Raw genomic sequence first — 15000 nt, 5'->3', positions numbered from 1 at the left:
GTGTGTGTGTGTGTCTGTTTGTGTTGGGATTATTTAAAGTGTTTATAACAGATGATGTGCAGAGTTTAAGGGATTATTTAAAGTGATGGTTCGGAGTAATTTCACCCTAGGGTCCTTTGCACCATGACCTCGAGCCAAACACCCCCCAGAAGCTTTTTTCACCTGGGTCTAACATTGGGAGAGTTAGCGTAGCGTAGCGTTAGCCGCTGAATAGCTTAGCGCAGAGGCTAATGGATCCGAAGTGTCTCTTAACATTACCCCACTAATAATGCCCGAAATGATACCAAACTTCTACACTAGTATATATAGGTTATGCACTCATAAAAGCGATGGATTGTAAAGTTTGTAAGTACACCAAGTTTATGTAAATAACACTTGCCTGCTGGCTTCTGCTCTCTGCTGTTGTTGTTGCTGCTGTGAGGCAGTACTTGGGGACGTCTACAAATTACAACACCGAAAGAGATGCAACAAAAATATTTTTTAATTTAACTTATTTTTTAAAGTAAGTGCTGTAGTATAACTAGCAGGAGACAAGTAATAATTGAGGTAAGTTTGGAGACATTACCTTATTTAATCATTAAATTAATAAATATTTTTGTTGCATCTCTTTTGGTTAGTAGTAATTTGTAGATGTCCCTAAGCACTCTAACTGCCGGTAGTAACAGCAGCAGCAGCGAGAGCAGAAGAGCAGGCAAGTGTTATTTACATAAACTTCTGGTGTACTTACAACCATTTTACAATCCATCGTTTTATGGTACATAACCTATTTGTACTAGTGTAAGCGTTTGGTATCATTGGGTAGTTGGGTAATGTAAAGACACTTCGAATCCGATAGCCTCTGCGCTAAGCTATTCAGCTGATAACGCTCACGTGCTCCCTGTGTTAGAGCCAGTGTGGAAAGGTGTTGGGTTCCGAGATCGAAGGTACAAAGCCAACTATCACTTTAATGTTTATAACAGATGATGTGCAGAGTTTAAGGGATTATTTAAGGTGTTTATAACAGATGATGTACAGAGTTTAAGGGATTATTTAAGGTGTTTATAACAGATGATGTACAGAGTTTAAGGGATTATTTAAGGTGTTTATAACAGATGATGTACAGAGTTTAAGGGATTATTTAAGGTGTTTATAACAGATGATGTACAGAGTTTAAGGGATTATTTAAGGTGTTTATAACAGATGATGTACAGAGTTTAAGGGATTATTTAATGTGTTTATAACAGATGATGTGCAGAGTTTAAGGGATTATTTAATGTGTTTATAACAGATGATGTACACAGTTTAAGGGATTATTTAAGGGGTTTCTGTGTTTCAGGAGCGAGTGACCAAACTGTCTCCCAGAGAACACACAGAAGAGGATCTGAGCCGACTGTTCGAAGCCTCCATGAAACTTTACTGAACTCTTAGTAAGGGGGCCTAGGTGGTTTTCAAGCCCCCCAAATTAGACACACAGGCCCCCCCTACTCTATCTCTCTGACCCTTAAACCAGATATATATCAGCGTGTGAACTGATCTCTGGTCTGTGTGAAGCTGCAGTTCCTCTCCCAGCCACTACATGGCGCTGTTTCTCAGCCTCTTCCTTTTATTAAAAATGTAAGCACTAAAATAAAATGCACATTAACAATGCCGGTGTCGCCTTCTGTTTGTTCAGATCCAGAATCAGAGCATCCCCAAAATCCCCATCAACAAACTCCACCAGACTCCATGTAAATAATCAGGACTTTTATCATCGTAAAACACACTTCATTCAAAGTGGACAGAAACTAAATAAAACTACCAAAAGCCGTCTTGGTTCATCTTTCCACTGTTCCAACAATCACCACTCTGGTTTGGTTGAAATAAACCCTTAATTCACCCATTTACATGTGGAGATATGCTGGCTCTATACACACTAAAAGTCCTGATTATTTACATGGAGTCTGGTGGAGATATGCTGGCTCTATACACGCTAAAAGTCCTGATTATTTACATGGAGTCTGGTGGAGATATGCTGGCTCTATACATGCTAAAAGTCCTGATTATTTACATGGAGTCTGGTGGAGATATGCTGGCTCTATACACGCTAAAAGTCCTGATTATTTACATGGAGTCTGGTGGAGATATGCTGGCTCTATACACGCTAAAAGTCCTGATTATTTACATGGAGTCTGGTGGAGATATGCTGGCTCTATACACACTAAAAGTCCTGATTATTTACATGGAGTCTGGTGGAGATATGCTGGCTCTATACACGCTAAAAGTCCTGATTATATACATGGAGTCTGGTGGAGATATACTGGCTCTATACACACTAAAAGTCCTGATTATATACATGGAGTCTGGTGGAGATATGCTGGCTCTATACACACTAAAAGTCCTGATTATATACATGGAGTCTGGTGGAGATATGCTGGCTCTATACACGCTAAAAGTCCTGATTATTTACATGGAGTCTGGTGGAGATATGCTGGCTCTATACACGCTAAAAGTCCTGATTATTTACATGGAGTCTGGTGGAGTTTGGTGATGGTGATTTCAGGACTATTTCATGTTAAAGAAAATATTTTTTATTATTATATCAGTTACTGGAAAAATATGGTCCAGGTTGTAAAAACAAAAACAAAATTACTTTAACTCAATCCTTTCACTTCAGGTGTTCATTACATCATCTATTTGATAAAAAATAAAATAAACGGCCAAAATCTTAGAGTTTTAATGAGCTCATAAGGAGTGTGTGTGTCTCTCTCTCTCTCTCTTTCTGTCTGTGTTTGTGTGTGTGTATGTCTCTCTCTCTTTCTCTGTGTGTGTGTGTGTGTGTGTGTGTGTGTGTGTGTGTGTGTGTGTGTGTGTGTGTGTGTGTGTGTGTGTGTGTGTGTGTGTATGTGTGTCTCTCTCTTTCTCTCTGTGTGTGTGTGTGTGTGTCTCTCTGTGTGTGTGTATGTCTCTCTTTCTCTGTGTGTGTGTGTATGTGTGTCTGTGTGTGTGTGTATGTGTCTCTCTCTTTCTCTCTCTGTGTGTGTGTGTATGTGTGTCTGTGTGTGTGTCTGTGTGTGTGTCTCTCTCTGTGTGTGTGTATGTGTCTCTCTCTCTGTGTATGTGTCTCTCTTTCTCTCTGTGTGTGTGTCTGTCTCTGTGTGTGTGTATGTGTCTCTCTCTGTGTGTATGTGTGTGTATGTGTCTCTCTGTGTGTGTGTGTGTGTGTGTCTCTGTGTGTGTGTGTGTGTCTCTCTCTGTGTGTGTATGTGTCTCTCTTTCTTTGTGTGTGTGTGTGTATGTGTCTCTGTGTGTGTGTGTGTGTGTGTCTCTGTGTGTGTGTGTGTGTGTCTCTCTCTCTGTGTGTGTATGTGTCTCTCTCTGTGTGTATGTGTCTCTCTCTGTGTGTGTATGTGTCTCTGTGTGTGTGTGTGTGTGTGTGTCTCTCTCTGTGTGTGTGTATGTGTCTCTCTCTCTGTGTATGTGTGTCTCTCTTTCTTTGTGTGTGTGTGTGTGTGTATGTGAGTAGTATAAAGATGGCGGTTTTGCGCGTGCATGTGTGACGTCATCTCACACGCACACGCAAAACCGCCATGCCAACTGATGATATGTGCGTGCGTGATGACGGCGCGGCCGCACGTCGTTACTCGCGATCGCCATCTAGTGGCTGAATATGTTAGTGCATCTAATCGTCGAAGCTGCGCACGCATCTAGCGGATGTGATGATGTCGCGGTCGAACGTCGGCACCCCGCGAGCGCCATCTAGTGGCCGAATATGGTAGTGCATCTAATCGTCGAAGCTGCGCACGCATCTAGCGGATGTGATGACGTCGGTGTCGCGGTCGTACGCCTCCCTGCAACAAGGGTCTTGTGGCCTTGAGCTGAGGCGGCCTCTCACACCCGCTTCGAATGAGGTCACTCTGTCGTACTACCTGGGGGTCTGCACCTTTTTAGCTTTTCTGCTAGCTAGCTAGCTTACTACCACGTTTTCCACAATCAATACCAGTGAGTTGTTCTTTTTTGTGAGAAAAAAAGAGGGATCCTTTTCAGCAACAAGGGGTTTAAAACCCCTTGTTTCATGCTGCTGTCTCTTTTTTAGATGCTTTTTTTCTAGCTAGTCTGGTAGCTAGCTAGATAGCTACCACGTTTTTCCCATCAAAAAAAACCTCTGGAGTTTCACTTTTTAATTCTTCTTGGTGAAAGCAAGCGCGGGTGTTTCGTTTTTTCAGCAATACCTACTAGTGGTAAAGTAAATTTAAAAGCACCTCTTGTGTTTAAGGATGTTCAAAGATATTTAATTCATTCAGTCATTCATGAATTAGCTAAAACTTTTGACCGTGTGTTCGTAATGAGGGCGTGGTTGTACCATATGACGATAGTAAAAAACACGTGTTAGCCCAGTGGTTAGCTTGTAAATGTGAGGTCTATTGTTGTGGGTGTTAAATCGTCATAAAGGGGGTGGTTTGTGGTGTTTAAAAACCCCTTGTTTTCAAGGCTGACTGCTCACTTTTTACCTGCAGTTTTTAGCTAAGGATATGCCCGGTGAACACTGGCTAGGTATTTACATTACAGAGAACAAGCATGGTTTGTTCTTTGATAGCTTTGGACATCCACCTACCTTTTTTCCTCAGGAAATTAGCAATTTCCTCTTAAAAAACAGTGTGGAGATGTGCCATTCAGCAAAACAAGTTCAAAATAATTATTCTACAACATGTGGACAGCACTGTGTTTTCTTTTTATGTCACATTCAGAAAAAGATTCCTTATACAAAAGTATTGAGCATGTATGGGGCCAATCTTGTATGCAACGATACAATGGTTAGTCATTTTGTTAGCAGAATACATCCAGATGTGTGTCATGATCAGAAATTTAAATGTGTACAATGTTCATGCGCCACCTATAGGTAAAAAATTGTGTAAAAATGGTGTAATGATGTTTTTTTTTCAAAAATAAAGAATGGGGAATATACATGTCTTCACGATGTCTCAATTTTTGCATTCCCTTTTTTATTTTTTAAAACAAATTATACAGGAAAAATGCATTCAATAGATAAAATTAATGTAAAACATTCATTTAATGTCACAGGTTTACATACAACACAGCATTTTCATATGCCTGAAGAAATTACCCACTCAATGGAGAAAAAAAATTTAATAAAAAAATATAAAATGTATGTCACAAGTTAACATACAACACAGCATTTTCACATAGTTGAATAAAGAAAAAAACACCTGAATAGAAAAAATAATAATAAAAACAGATTTAAAAATAAATTTATGTAAAACATTCATTTAATGTCACCAGTTTACATACAACACTGACTTTTCGCATAGTTGAATAAAGAAAACACACCTCAATAGAAAACACATCTCAATAGAAAAATAATAATAAAAATAGGTTTAAAAAGTAAAATATAAAAATTAGTGTAATAATAAAAAATAATAAAAATAGGTTTAAAAAGTAAAATATAAAAATTAGTGTAATAATAGAAAAGATTAAAAACTAGCCCAACGAGTCTTAGTAATGGATGGTGTAATACTAAAGGTTCTAGGAGTACTAGTTGCGCGTAAATCAGATGCCGTTTGTGTATTAAATACAGGGGCCATTCTTAATGCTCTAGGAGTGCGCGGGGATCGTAAAGCCATCATAGGCGTTTGTGTATTACTTCCAGATGATGTATCTGTTTTAAAAGCCTCAATAGAACGGCGTACCCTTGTGTTTGGGATTACGGATATTGGCACATTTAAACTAGCTAACGTTTTTAAAAATATGTTCCACCCTTTTGGTCTAGAGCGGTCTGCAACATTATTATGGGCTGTGACACTTTTCAGCAGATCATACAGATGACTACCTGGCACATTCTTATTTCCAACAACTATTTCCCCTTGATCTGTCCAAGATATCTGGTCATTGTGTCGGGATAATGAAGCCAATATGTATTCCGCATTTCTTTTGTTTCTTATAGGCATATGTTTCAACACTTCTGTTTTTAACATATTTTCTTCTTCATCTTTTGAATCCTTTGAATCAACTTCAGGCATTGATAATGTAATCACACGTTTCTCGCGTTCACCCTGTTTTATCATGACCAGGTACCTCTGTAGAATACTTGAATATCTTTTAGCTTTTTCATATACATCAATGTCCTGCTGTTTCAATATATCACTCATGGCTCGGTCCAATTCACTTTGTACAGACTGCCGCAGAGATACATTTGAGGAGTCCGATGTTTGAGGATGCTGTAATGCTGCTAATTGATTTTGTGGAACCAAAAACATTTTCTGAGTGTGTTCCATCTCAACTCCTGTTGATAAGACTTGCTATGAATGGGATAGCAGCCCCCAGTAGAGGCAGTAGAAACCCTCCTGTTTGATTGATTGTCTTTTTTTTTTTTAAATGTTTAACTTTTTTATCAGCTATCAGTCTAATAACTTTCTTCTTTTTCTTTAACAGCTTGTACTGAATATTAGACAACGGTATGTGACCTTGTAAGACATTCAAAGATATTTCACAAAGGGCATTAATAAAGTCTGGACTAGCGTTGCTCACAATGACACCTCGCTCTCGGGGTGATGCCTTATGTAGCATGTCTAACAATGTAAAATTCCTCTCCATTCGGTTTGACATTATTACACCTTTTTTCTAGGAACGTATACAACCTGCTGTGGGGATATCAGAGCGGTTCTGAGTCTTAAAATATCGGGGGTTGTGGTTTTATAATCTATCAATAGATAGCCAAAGGTGTAACTAGTTGCATCGTTAAAAGCCTCTAAAAAATATTTACTATTACCGGGGAACATTTGGCGTGCCAGTAAGCTTATCTGATGTTGATCTCTAGCATTTTTGAAAATAATCATATAGTTTGTATTCAAACTGATTGTACGACTAGCTTTACCTTGAATAAACAGATTCTGCACTAGATATATACAACTAAGACGTCTATGATGGACATACTGGGTGAAAACTTTTTGAACTTCCAAATTATCACTGGCTTGATTCATTAAATCGTCTATAATGAGCAAATTATTCTTAGTAGTAGGCAAGAGTGTTTCGTCGCAGAACGATTCCGGGAGACCTTGTACAAAGTTTATATTCAACGTTTTAAGTAATTGATCGTATATTGGTTGCCAGCATGAATAGATGTATACAATGTTATCGATTTTTTGTGAAATAACGCACGACATGTTTTCAATAATGTCTTTGACAAAGTATGTTTTTCCACAATTAGAGGGACCACTGATAACAAGGCTGAAAGGGTGTTGAAGCCTACCATCAAATCCTGAAACATCCCTAGTAGCCATAAGGTACAGTTGTATAGTCTTGGAGCACGCGTCGTTTATTGTAAACGACCTGTACTTTCCTGGTGAGTGTGTCGTTTTTGAGATGGAACTGTTTTTTGTCGCGTGTTATTGTGAAGGCCGTTGTGGTCAGATGGTTAGGAGGCTGCGGCTGCTTGGTCACAAAGGATTGAACAAGCCCAATTAACGATTCATGTGTAACCACTTTGGCATTTGTGGCATTGAGGGTTACACCCTTGCATTTAACCTGTGTATTTCCTTGAGCGGTCCTATAAGCATAGCATTTAGGACCCCCGGAAACAAACTCAGTTATATAATCTTCGGTAGGAGCCCCACAGACTTGGGCGCTATTTAGTTCATCCGTTAAATCGCCAAGGTAAGGACCTAGAGGTGGGATCCACTCGCCGTCTCTGCTTGTGAACAGAATGCTGTCAGTGTCACAATATAAAATACGTTCCTGCAGTTTATCCAACAAATCATATAGCTCCATGCGAGCATAGGCTGTGGTCATGGCCCCTATAAAAACATTCACATCTTTTACTCTGGATGCGACCCCCTCTGTGTATCGCCATTGGACAATCGCTACTTCTGGTGAGATGAATGAGAACTGGCGAACATCAAAAGTGTCGCTGAACATGAGCTGTGTGAAGCGGGATGGTTCGGTTATGAGCTCAGCAGTAGTCATGTTGCTACGCATGGCAAATTTGCCCCAAAGACTATTCAGAAGCAATTTATTTGTATGCCTGACAGCTTTGTTAAAACATATCTTGGTCGGATCAAGGCGATGTACGTGTGCATAATAGTCATCTATGTACTTTTGTTTTTCGTCTTCCGTTTTGATATGCCCAGGGTATCCTGAAGCTTCTTGCTTACGTTTAAGAAATGTTTTAACATAGGCTTTAAAAAGCTGATCAGTTTTTTCTGGGAAATGCCAAACTTCAGCAATGGAAACAATCTTATACCCTTTCTCTATGGCTTTCTGTAATTCAAACGTCACCCAAACGCCAGACAACAACCTCTCTTGATCGCTATGTGTGCATGGTGTTGTTTGATTCATCTGAACGGCACACGCCGCACATAGGGGGAACATCAGTTTACCGTTACAGTGGTAGGGTGATACAGGCCTCTGGGCGGTGCTACTGTACATTTCACAATGCCAAAGTATTTGTTTATGTCATCAAAATCCTTGTGTATTATTTGGGGGTGTCCTATTGGATAATCTCTTTTAGACTGAACAGTTGGGTACAAACTTGTGAAATCATAGTATCTGATCTTTTCATCATTTTCTACCTTGTGGTACAGTTTCATTGCATTTGTGCGGCCTCCAAAGAGGGATTCTCGCGGATTGAGACGCCCTGGCTTTTCATATGTTAACATGAACTCCTTAACGTCTGGGTCGTTGTCCACAGACCGTCTCCAATCACATTCCCACATCACCACAACTTTTAGCTGATGCTTATTTTTTAGAGCAGCCACTCTGTTATGGAACTCAATGCACAGATCACCCTGTGTTTTTTTTTTGTTTTTGGTGAGAGGATTGATTTCACCTGACGCATAGCACTTATCACAGCCGTGAAAGAAGCAGCCATTAAATTCATAACACGTGTGTGTGTCTTCACAATAGCCATCTACAAAGAACTGACCAAATGACTTTTCACCTCTGTTCAGAGCGTGCTGTATGTCAAGGCCCTCTCTGTCTGCAACATACTCAAGCCACTGTATTGAAACATCAGAACATGTCTTGTTTTGCCTAAGGTAGGCCCCTTCGTATGTCAGAGCAACAGAATCTTTGGGGAGGAACAACGTTTTAAATACACCCATACATGAGGACGCCAATGTAGCGTATGCAAACGGGTCTAGGCCTGTGCACTCGTGGAAGGCCTCTCTGTATATTTTGCATGCTTTAATCAAAACCGTTACATCGTTAACACAATAGCTGAGCAGCTCTTTTCGAAAGTCAAAAGGTGGTTTGCGCGGACCGTAGCATTACCACTCCATGAACGTTTTCTTAGAGGCGTCACTCATAGCATCATAACCATATAGAGCTGGTGCAGGATACGGACCAATATAATTCTCATTCTCTCGCATTAAATTCGGTGTGGGAAGAAGCCTTTGAGAAGATCGGAGAACCCCATGGCTGCCGGTGTTTTAGATAGAGCCATAGGGATAAAACTGAACGAATCGATCCAACGTTGATTGAAAGTAGAATCGATCATCAGAAGCACCCTAGAACCGCGCATAGTAATAGTTGGACAAAGTTTCTGACTCACCAGATACTCTAAAACTATATAACTGTCAAAACCTGATGCATTGTGTGCTATAAAAGTATAGCCTCTGTATTTCTCCTGTCTGTAGTTCTTAATGAATGATGCGACACAGTTTGTTGTTTCGTAGCAGTTTTTTTGACCGTCCATATCCATAACGCATACAAAATTAGCTTCATGGCGCCCACATTGATAACGTGTTTCGAAATCGTAAAAGATATACTTATCACTACTTTCTTTGCGTTCGACGGGCTGTATATAGCAAGAGTGCGTAGTAGCCCCTAAAGGCTCTCTACAATGTAGGCATTTAGGTTTTTTACAGCTGTGTGGATTTTTCGACACACTATATGTTGCGTGACAGGACTCGCAATATTTGATTTTATTGCAGGGTATAAGCCCGTGTTTCACCGTCGGGTTTTTATGGTTTTCAAAACACTGTTGCGATTTGCATATCGTCCACAGCCTGTGCATTTAATGGTATTGTCAGGTATACAATCAGTGTAACACACATTACAAAGCCAACTACAAATGTGCCCCAGAGGGTTCTGGTAGGTCTTGTAACACCCGCGCCATAAGCGTACGAGCCCCAAAAAAGCCGTTTTATTTACGTATGAGATAATAATGTTCGTCATACAAATACAACCATGCTGTTTTCACATCTGGTTGGTCGTGCGTTTGAAGATCGTGGGTTTTTACATCCGGCTACATGATGGAATATCACAATTTTCATTTTCAAATGTTTCTGAAATCTGTCAACATCAGAGAACGAAACCTTATGTGTGTAGTCAAAACCCAAATCACTATGCAGATGCTTAGCATAATTCATCTTCTCATCATGCGACCATCTGCTATTCACATAATGTGCCAGGCAGAGAGAAAAGCAGAGATTGTCGTTACCAGCGTTATTCTTGGGGTTATACAAAGCATTACCTTTTTCTGACAATATTTGATCGTAACCAATGCTTCCTAGTTTTCGACGTCTCCCGACACCCCCTCCCGACATATTGCGCGCTATTGTCACAATTAATTCTAAAGAGTCATCGGTCAGTGAATTATCGTTACTCTGCATCGCTTGTGCGACTTGCTCCAGAAATGTGTCTGTGTTATAGCCATCGCCTGAGTTCAACATTGTTTGGATAGGGACATCTACGGCTGGCCCCCTTAACTCAACATTTAAAACGCTGTCCTGTGTTGCATTGCCCAAAGCCCTCGCTATTAAATCTGTTAAGGTGCTATACACCCTTTCAGGAACACTACCGATATCAGTCAAATCAATATTTCGCAGGTCGACATCTTGACGAAATTCAGCAGCATTAAAAAGGGGTATCTGTCTGGATGCTATTTCGGATGTTACCTTAGAAACGCGCCCCGCACCACACTGCACACTACCCTGAGGATTTTCTGTGGGTGATGGAGGGGTACTATAAGCGCTTGTGGACGGTTGGGGACCGGTCTGTTCATCTGTACAGGATCGTTTTGACGGCTGAACACTCGGAAAACATGCAGGTCTCTTATTACTCTGATCTATGTCTGGGGGCTCTGTATTTGATGATTGTGTAGCGTCTGTATTGGACGGTGTATTGCTGGAATACACGTCTGAAGGACCATTATGTGACAACTGTTCAGGGGACGGACTATCTAATTCTTGTGTTTTCTCACTGTTGCTTTCACTAGCGCTAGCACTAGGCATAGATTGGGCCCAGGCTTCGAATATTTTGGCATGTATAGCACACAAACGTGCAAAATCCTGAGGATTGCTTACTGCTCTTGTGTAATCGTCCTCGCATGGCCATTCTAGTTCCTCGTCACTACTATCGTCACACACACCTAAGGGTTCAGATTTTTTTGTTTTTTTGGGTGGCGGTGGCATTTTCTTTTAAATTTTTTTTAAATTTTTTTTATATTGTACACAAGCTTATAGCCTTTTTTTTACTGTGCTGGGCATATTCATAGTCTTTTTAAGGCATACTATCATAGGTACAATCAGCGTATTGAGAGAGCTGACCTGATTGGCCAGCGTGGTGCCAAAACCTGTGACCAAATCAACCAAATGCGTGTTAGCTCTGACCTGGCTGGCCAGCGTTGTTCCGAAGTCTGTGACCAAACCAGTCAATTGTGTGTTAGCTGTTTGCAAGACATCTAATTTATTCATAAGAGCATCGTTTTGTTTTCGTAATTCGGCTAATTCTGATTGTATTTGTTTATAATTGCCATCTGACGCAGGTTGTTGAGGTGTAGTGTTGACACAATACTCAAAAAGCTCTTCACCCTGAAGCAATGTCACCTGCTCAGGACCTCCTAGTGCCCCACAGTGTTCAAACTGGTTGTAAGTATTATAATTAGGCACTGATTGCTTATCAAGGAATGGAACGTTAACCTCTAATACATTTACAGGATTGGTTACTGATGTATTCCCCCTGTTACACTTTTTATCTGACACCGTTATGACAGAGGTGTGTGGTATACAGCTGACATAGTCGGATCCTTCCTCTGTGCTATAGATACAGTTAAAGAGGTATGCACCTACATTATATTCAGGGAACACCTGCAAAGATGCCTGACTCGATTGATGGGGTGTAAGTGGTGTCTCTGCTATTCCGGCGTCTTCAGACCCTTCTGCTGTGGCTATCCGGTTTGGTTGAGGGGGTGTAGGAGCTGCCGCTGTTAGTCCTGTGTCTTCAGACCCTTCTCCGGCTTCTACGGCATGGATTGTCTAGAGGTATAACAACATATTTTTCTGGTTAAATAAAGACACGCGCGCACACACACACACACACCCACACACACACGCACACACACACACACACACACACACACAACACAGACAAACACCCACACACCTCATCAGATGTCTTTTGTAAAGGGGTGTCCTTTTGTCCCCTCTCAATGGAGTCACTCGTGGGGTGGTAGGGCTTTGGTGTACTATGTGTGAAATCGCACTTAGACGACAACAAATGCAACGACTCTAAGTCTTCGGTCGTTGTTACTTGCTAAAACAAAAGAAATGCCTTTTTAACAATATATACATTTTATTTAAAAAGCTTTTATAACACTATGTAAATATATTCTGCTAGATACAAAAGGGTTTCTCACCTCTGCAACTGTGTTAGGATCATAAGATACAGTGGCCGGGTAAGATGAAACCGGAACAAAGGAATGGTTGCGTCTTTTGGGCGGGAAGCCTTTCTGGTATGGCTCAGTCTGTAATAAGCATTAGATTAGAAATTTTTTTTTATTTATTTTTTTAATTTTTTTAAATACAACACTCTATTTTCATGTTTTTCTTTTCAATTCACCTCAATAGATCTCTTCTTAGATCCCTTCTTAGGCTTGTGTAGACATCCGTGTCTGCTCCATGGGGGTGGCTGTGTGAAATCGTCCTCAGGCGTCAAATACAATGAAACTAAGTCTTCCGTAGCCTTTAGTTGCTAAAACAAAGGAAAGGTCTTTTTTAACAACATATACATTTTATTTAAAAAGCTTTTATAACACATGTAAATATATTCTGCTAGATACAAAGGGGTTTCTCACCTCTGCAACTGTGTTAGGATCATAAGATACAGTGGGGGGGTAAGATGAAACCGGAACAAAGGAATGGTGCGTCTTTTTAGCGGGGAAGCCTTTCCGGTATGGCTCAGGCTGTAATAAGCATTAGATTAGATGCATTAGATTATTTTATTTTTTTATACAACACAGCATTTTACCGTTTTTCTTTTCAACTCACCTCAATAAATTGCTTCTTAGGCTTACGATGGTGAACGTTTTTAGGGGTAGCAGCTTTCACAGAGAGGTTTAGAGAAGCACACGGCCTTTTATCATGGTTGATTTCAGCCCTATGTGCTATCGAGTAGCCATCACCCTTACGGATCCTTTGTTCAGGAATGGATTGTCTAGACACAGAATATATATATATACATTAGAGGACTAGAAACACGGTGATAAATTAAATAGTAATAAATATTACAGCCTGAAAGAGATAAATAGCCCCATAAATACCTGTTTCCAACGTTCTTATTCCTTATTAGAAGGACCTTTTGTTTTATGTTCTGGTGTGTTGGGGTCTGTAGGATTGGGCTACACAGCTCTTTTTAAAAAAAAAAAATTAATGAAAACACAGTACTAAATCAATTAATGCTGTAGTGTATAATATATTTATAGGTTTTTACCTTGTGGTATAAGTGTTTCATCAACTAACACAGCCACATTGTCCCAGCTCTTTGTAAAATCACCTAATGACGCAAACTGCATTATACAACAAAAAAAAAAACTTTTTAAGTCACAAATGACTGAATGAATTAAACACCTTACAATAAGCTTTTTTTTTTTAAATTTACTCACCAAACGCAGCCATTTCTGTAGAAACGAATCCTCTTTTCTTCAGAGGTCTTTGTTGAGGAAGCCTGAGAAACGAGGGAAAATTTTTAGCTAGAGCACCTTAGCTAAAAACTGCAGGTAAAAAGTGAGCAGTCAGCCTTGAAAACAAGGGGTTTTTAAACACCACAAACCACCCCCTTTATGACGATTTAACACCCACAACAATAGACCTCACATTTACAAGCTAACCACTGGGCTAACACGTGTTTTTTACTATCGTCATATGGTACAACCACGCCCTCATTACGAACACACGGTCAAAAGTTTTAGCTAATTCATGAATGACTGAATGAATTAAATATCTTTGAACATCCTTAAACACAAGAGGTGCTTTTAAATTTACTTACCACTAGTAGGTATTGCTGAAAAAACGAAACACCTGCGTTGCTTTCACCAAGAAGAATTAAAAAGTGAAACTCCAGAGGTTTTTTTTTTTGATGAGGAAAAACGTGGTAGCTATCTAGCTAGCTACCAGACTAGCTAGAAAAAAGCATCTAAAAAAGAGACAGCTAGCATGAAACAAGGGGTTTTAAACCCCTTGTTGCTGAAAAAAGGATCCTCTTTTTTTTTCTCACAAAAAAAAAGAACAACTCACTGGTATTGATTGTGGAAAAACGTGGTAGTAAGCTAGCTAGCTAGCAGAAAAGCTAAAAAGTGTGCAGACCCCCCAGGTAGTACGACAGAGTGACCTCATTCGAAGCGGGTGTGAGAGGCCGCCTCAGCTCAAGGCCACAAGACCCTTGTTGCAGGGGAGGCGTCGACACGCGACACCGGCGATCATCACATCCGCTAGATGCGTCGCAGCTCGACGGTAGATGCACTACCATATTCGGCCACTAGATGGCGCTCGCGGGTGCGGACGTTCGACCGCGACATCATCACATCCGCTAGATGCGTGCGCAGCTTCGACGATTAGATGCACTAACATATTCAGCCACTAGATGGCGATCGCGAGTAACGACGTGCGGCCGCGCCGTCATCACGCACGCACATATCATCAGTTGGCATGGCGGTTTTGCGTGTGCGTGTGAGATGACGTCACACATGCACGCGCAAAACCGCCATCTTTATACTACTTATGTGTCTCTCTCTCTCTGTGTGTATGTGTCTCT

The 15000-nt window shown here is 40.5% G+C and overlaps 1 protein-coding gene across 1 annotated transcript in view; it reads left to right on the top strand.

Moving 5' to 3' along the window:
* adhfe1 (alcohol dehydrogenase iron containing 1) overlaps positions 1-1626 on the top strand; it is a 44068-nt gene extending 42442 nt beyond the window's left edge. The window contains 1 exon segment of the mRNA XM_039816038.1: positions 1316-1626. Coding sequence (XP_039671972.1) covers positions 1316-1399 — 84 coding nt within the window. The 3' untranslated portion in view covers positions 1400-1626.
* The last annotated feature ends 13374 nt before the right edge of the window (positions 1627-15000 follow it).

Source organism: Perca fluviatilis, chromosome 11 (genome assembly GCF_010015445.1).
Source record: "Perca fluviatilis chromosome 11, GENO_Pfluv_1.0, whole genome shotgun sequence".
Lineage (NCBI taxonomy): Eukaryota > Metazoa > Chordata > Actinopteri > Perciformes > Percidae > Perca > Perca fluviatilis.
Note: the sequence above shows the minus strand (reverse complement) of the source record. Positions and strands in the feature narration are given on the sequence as shown.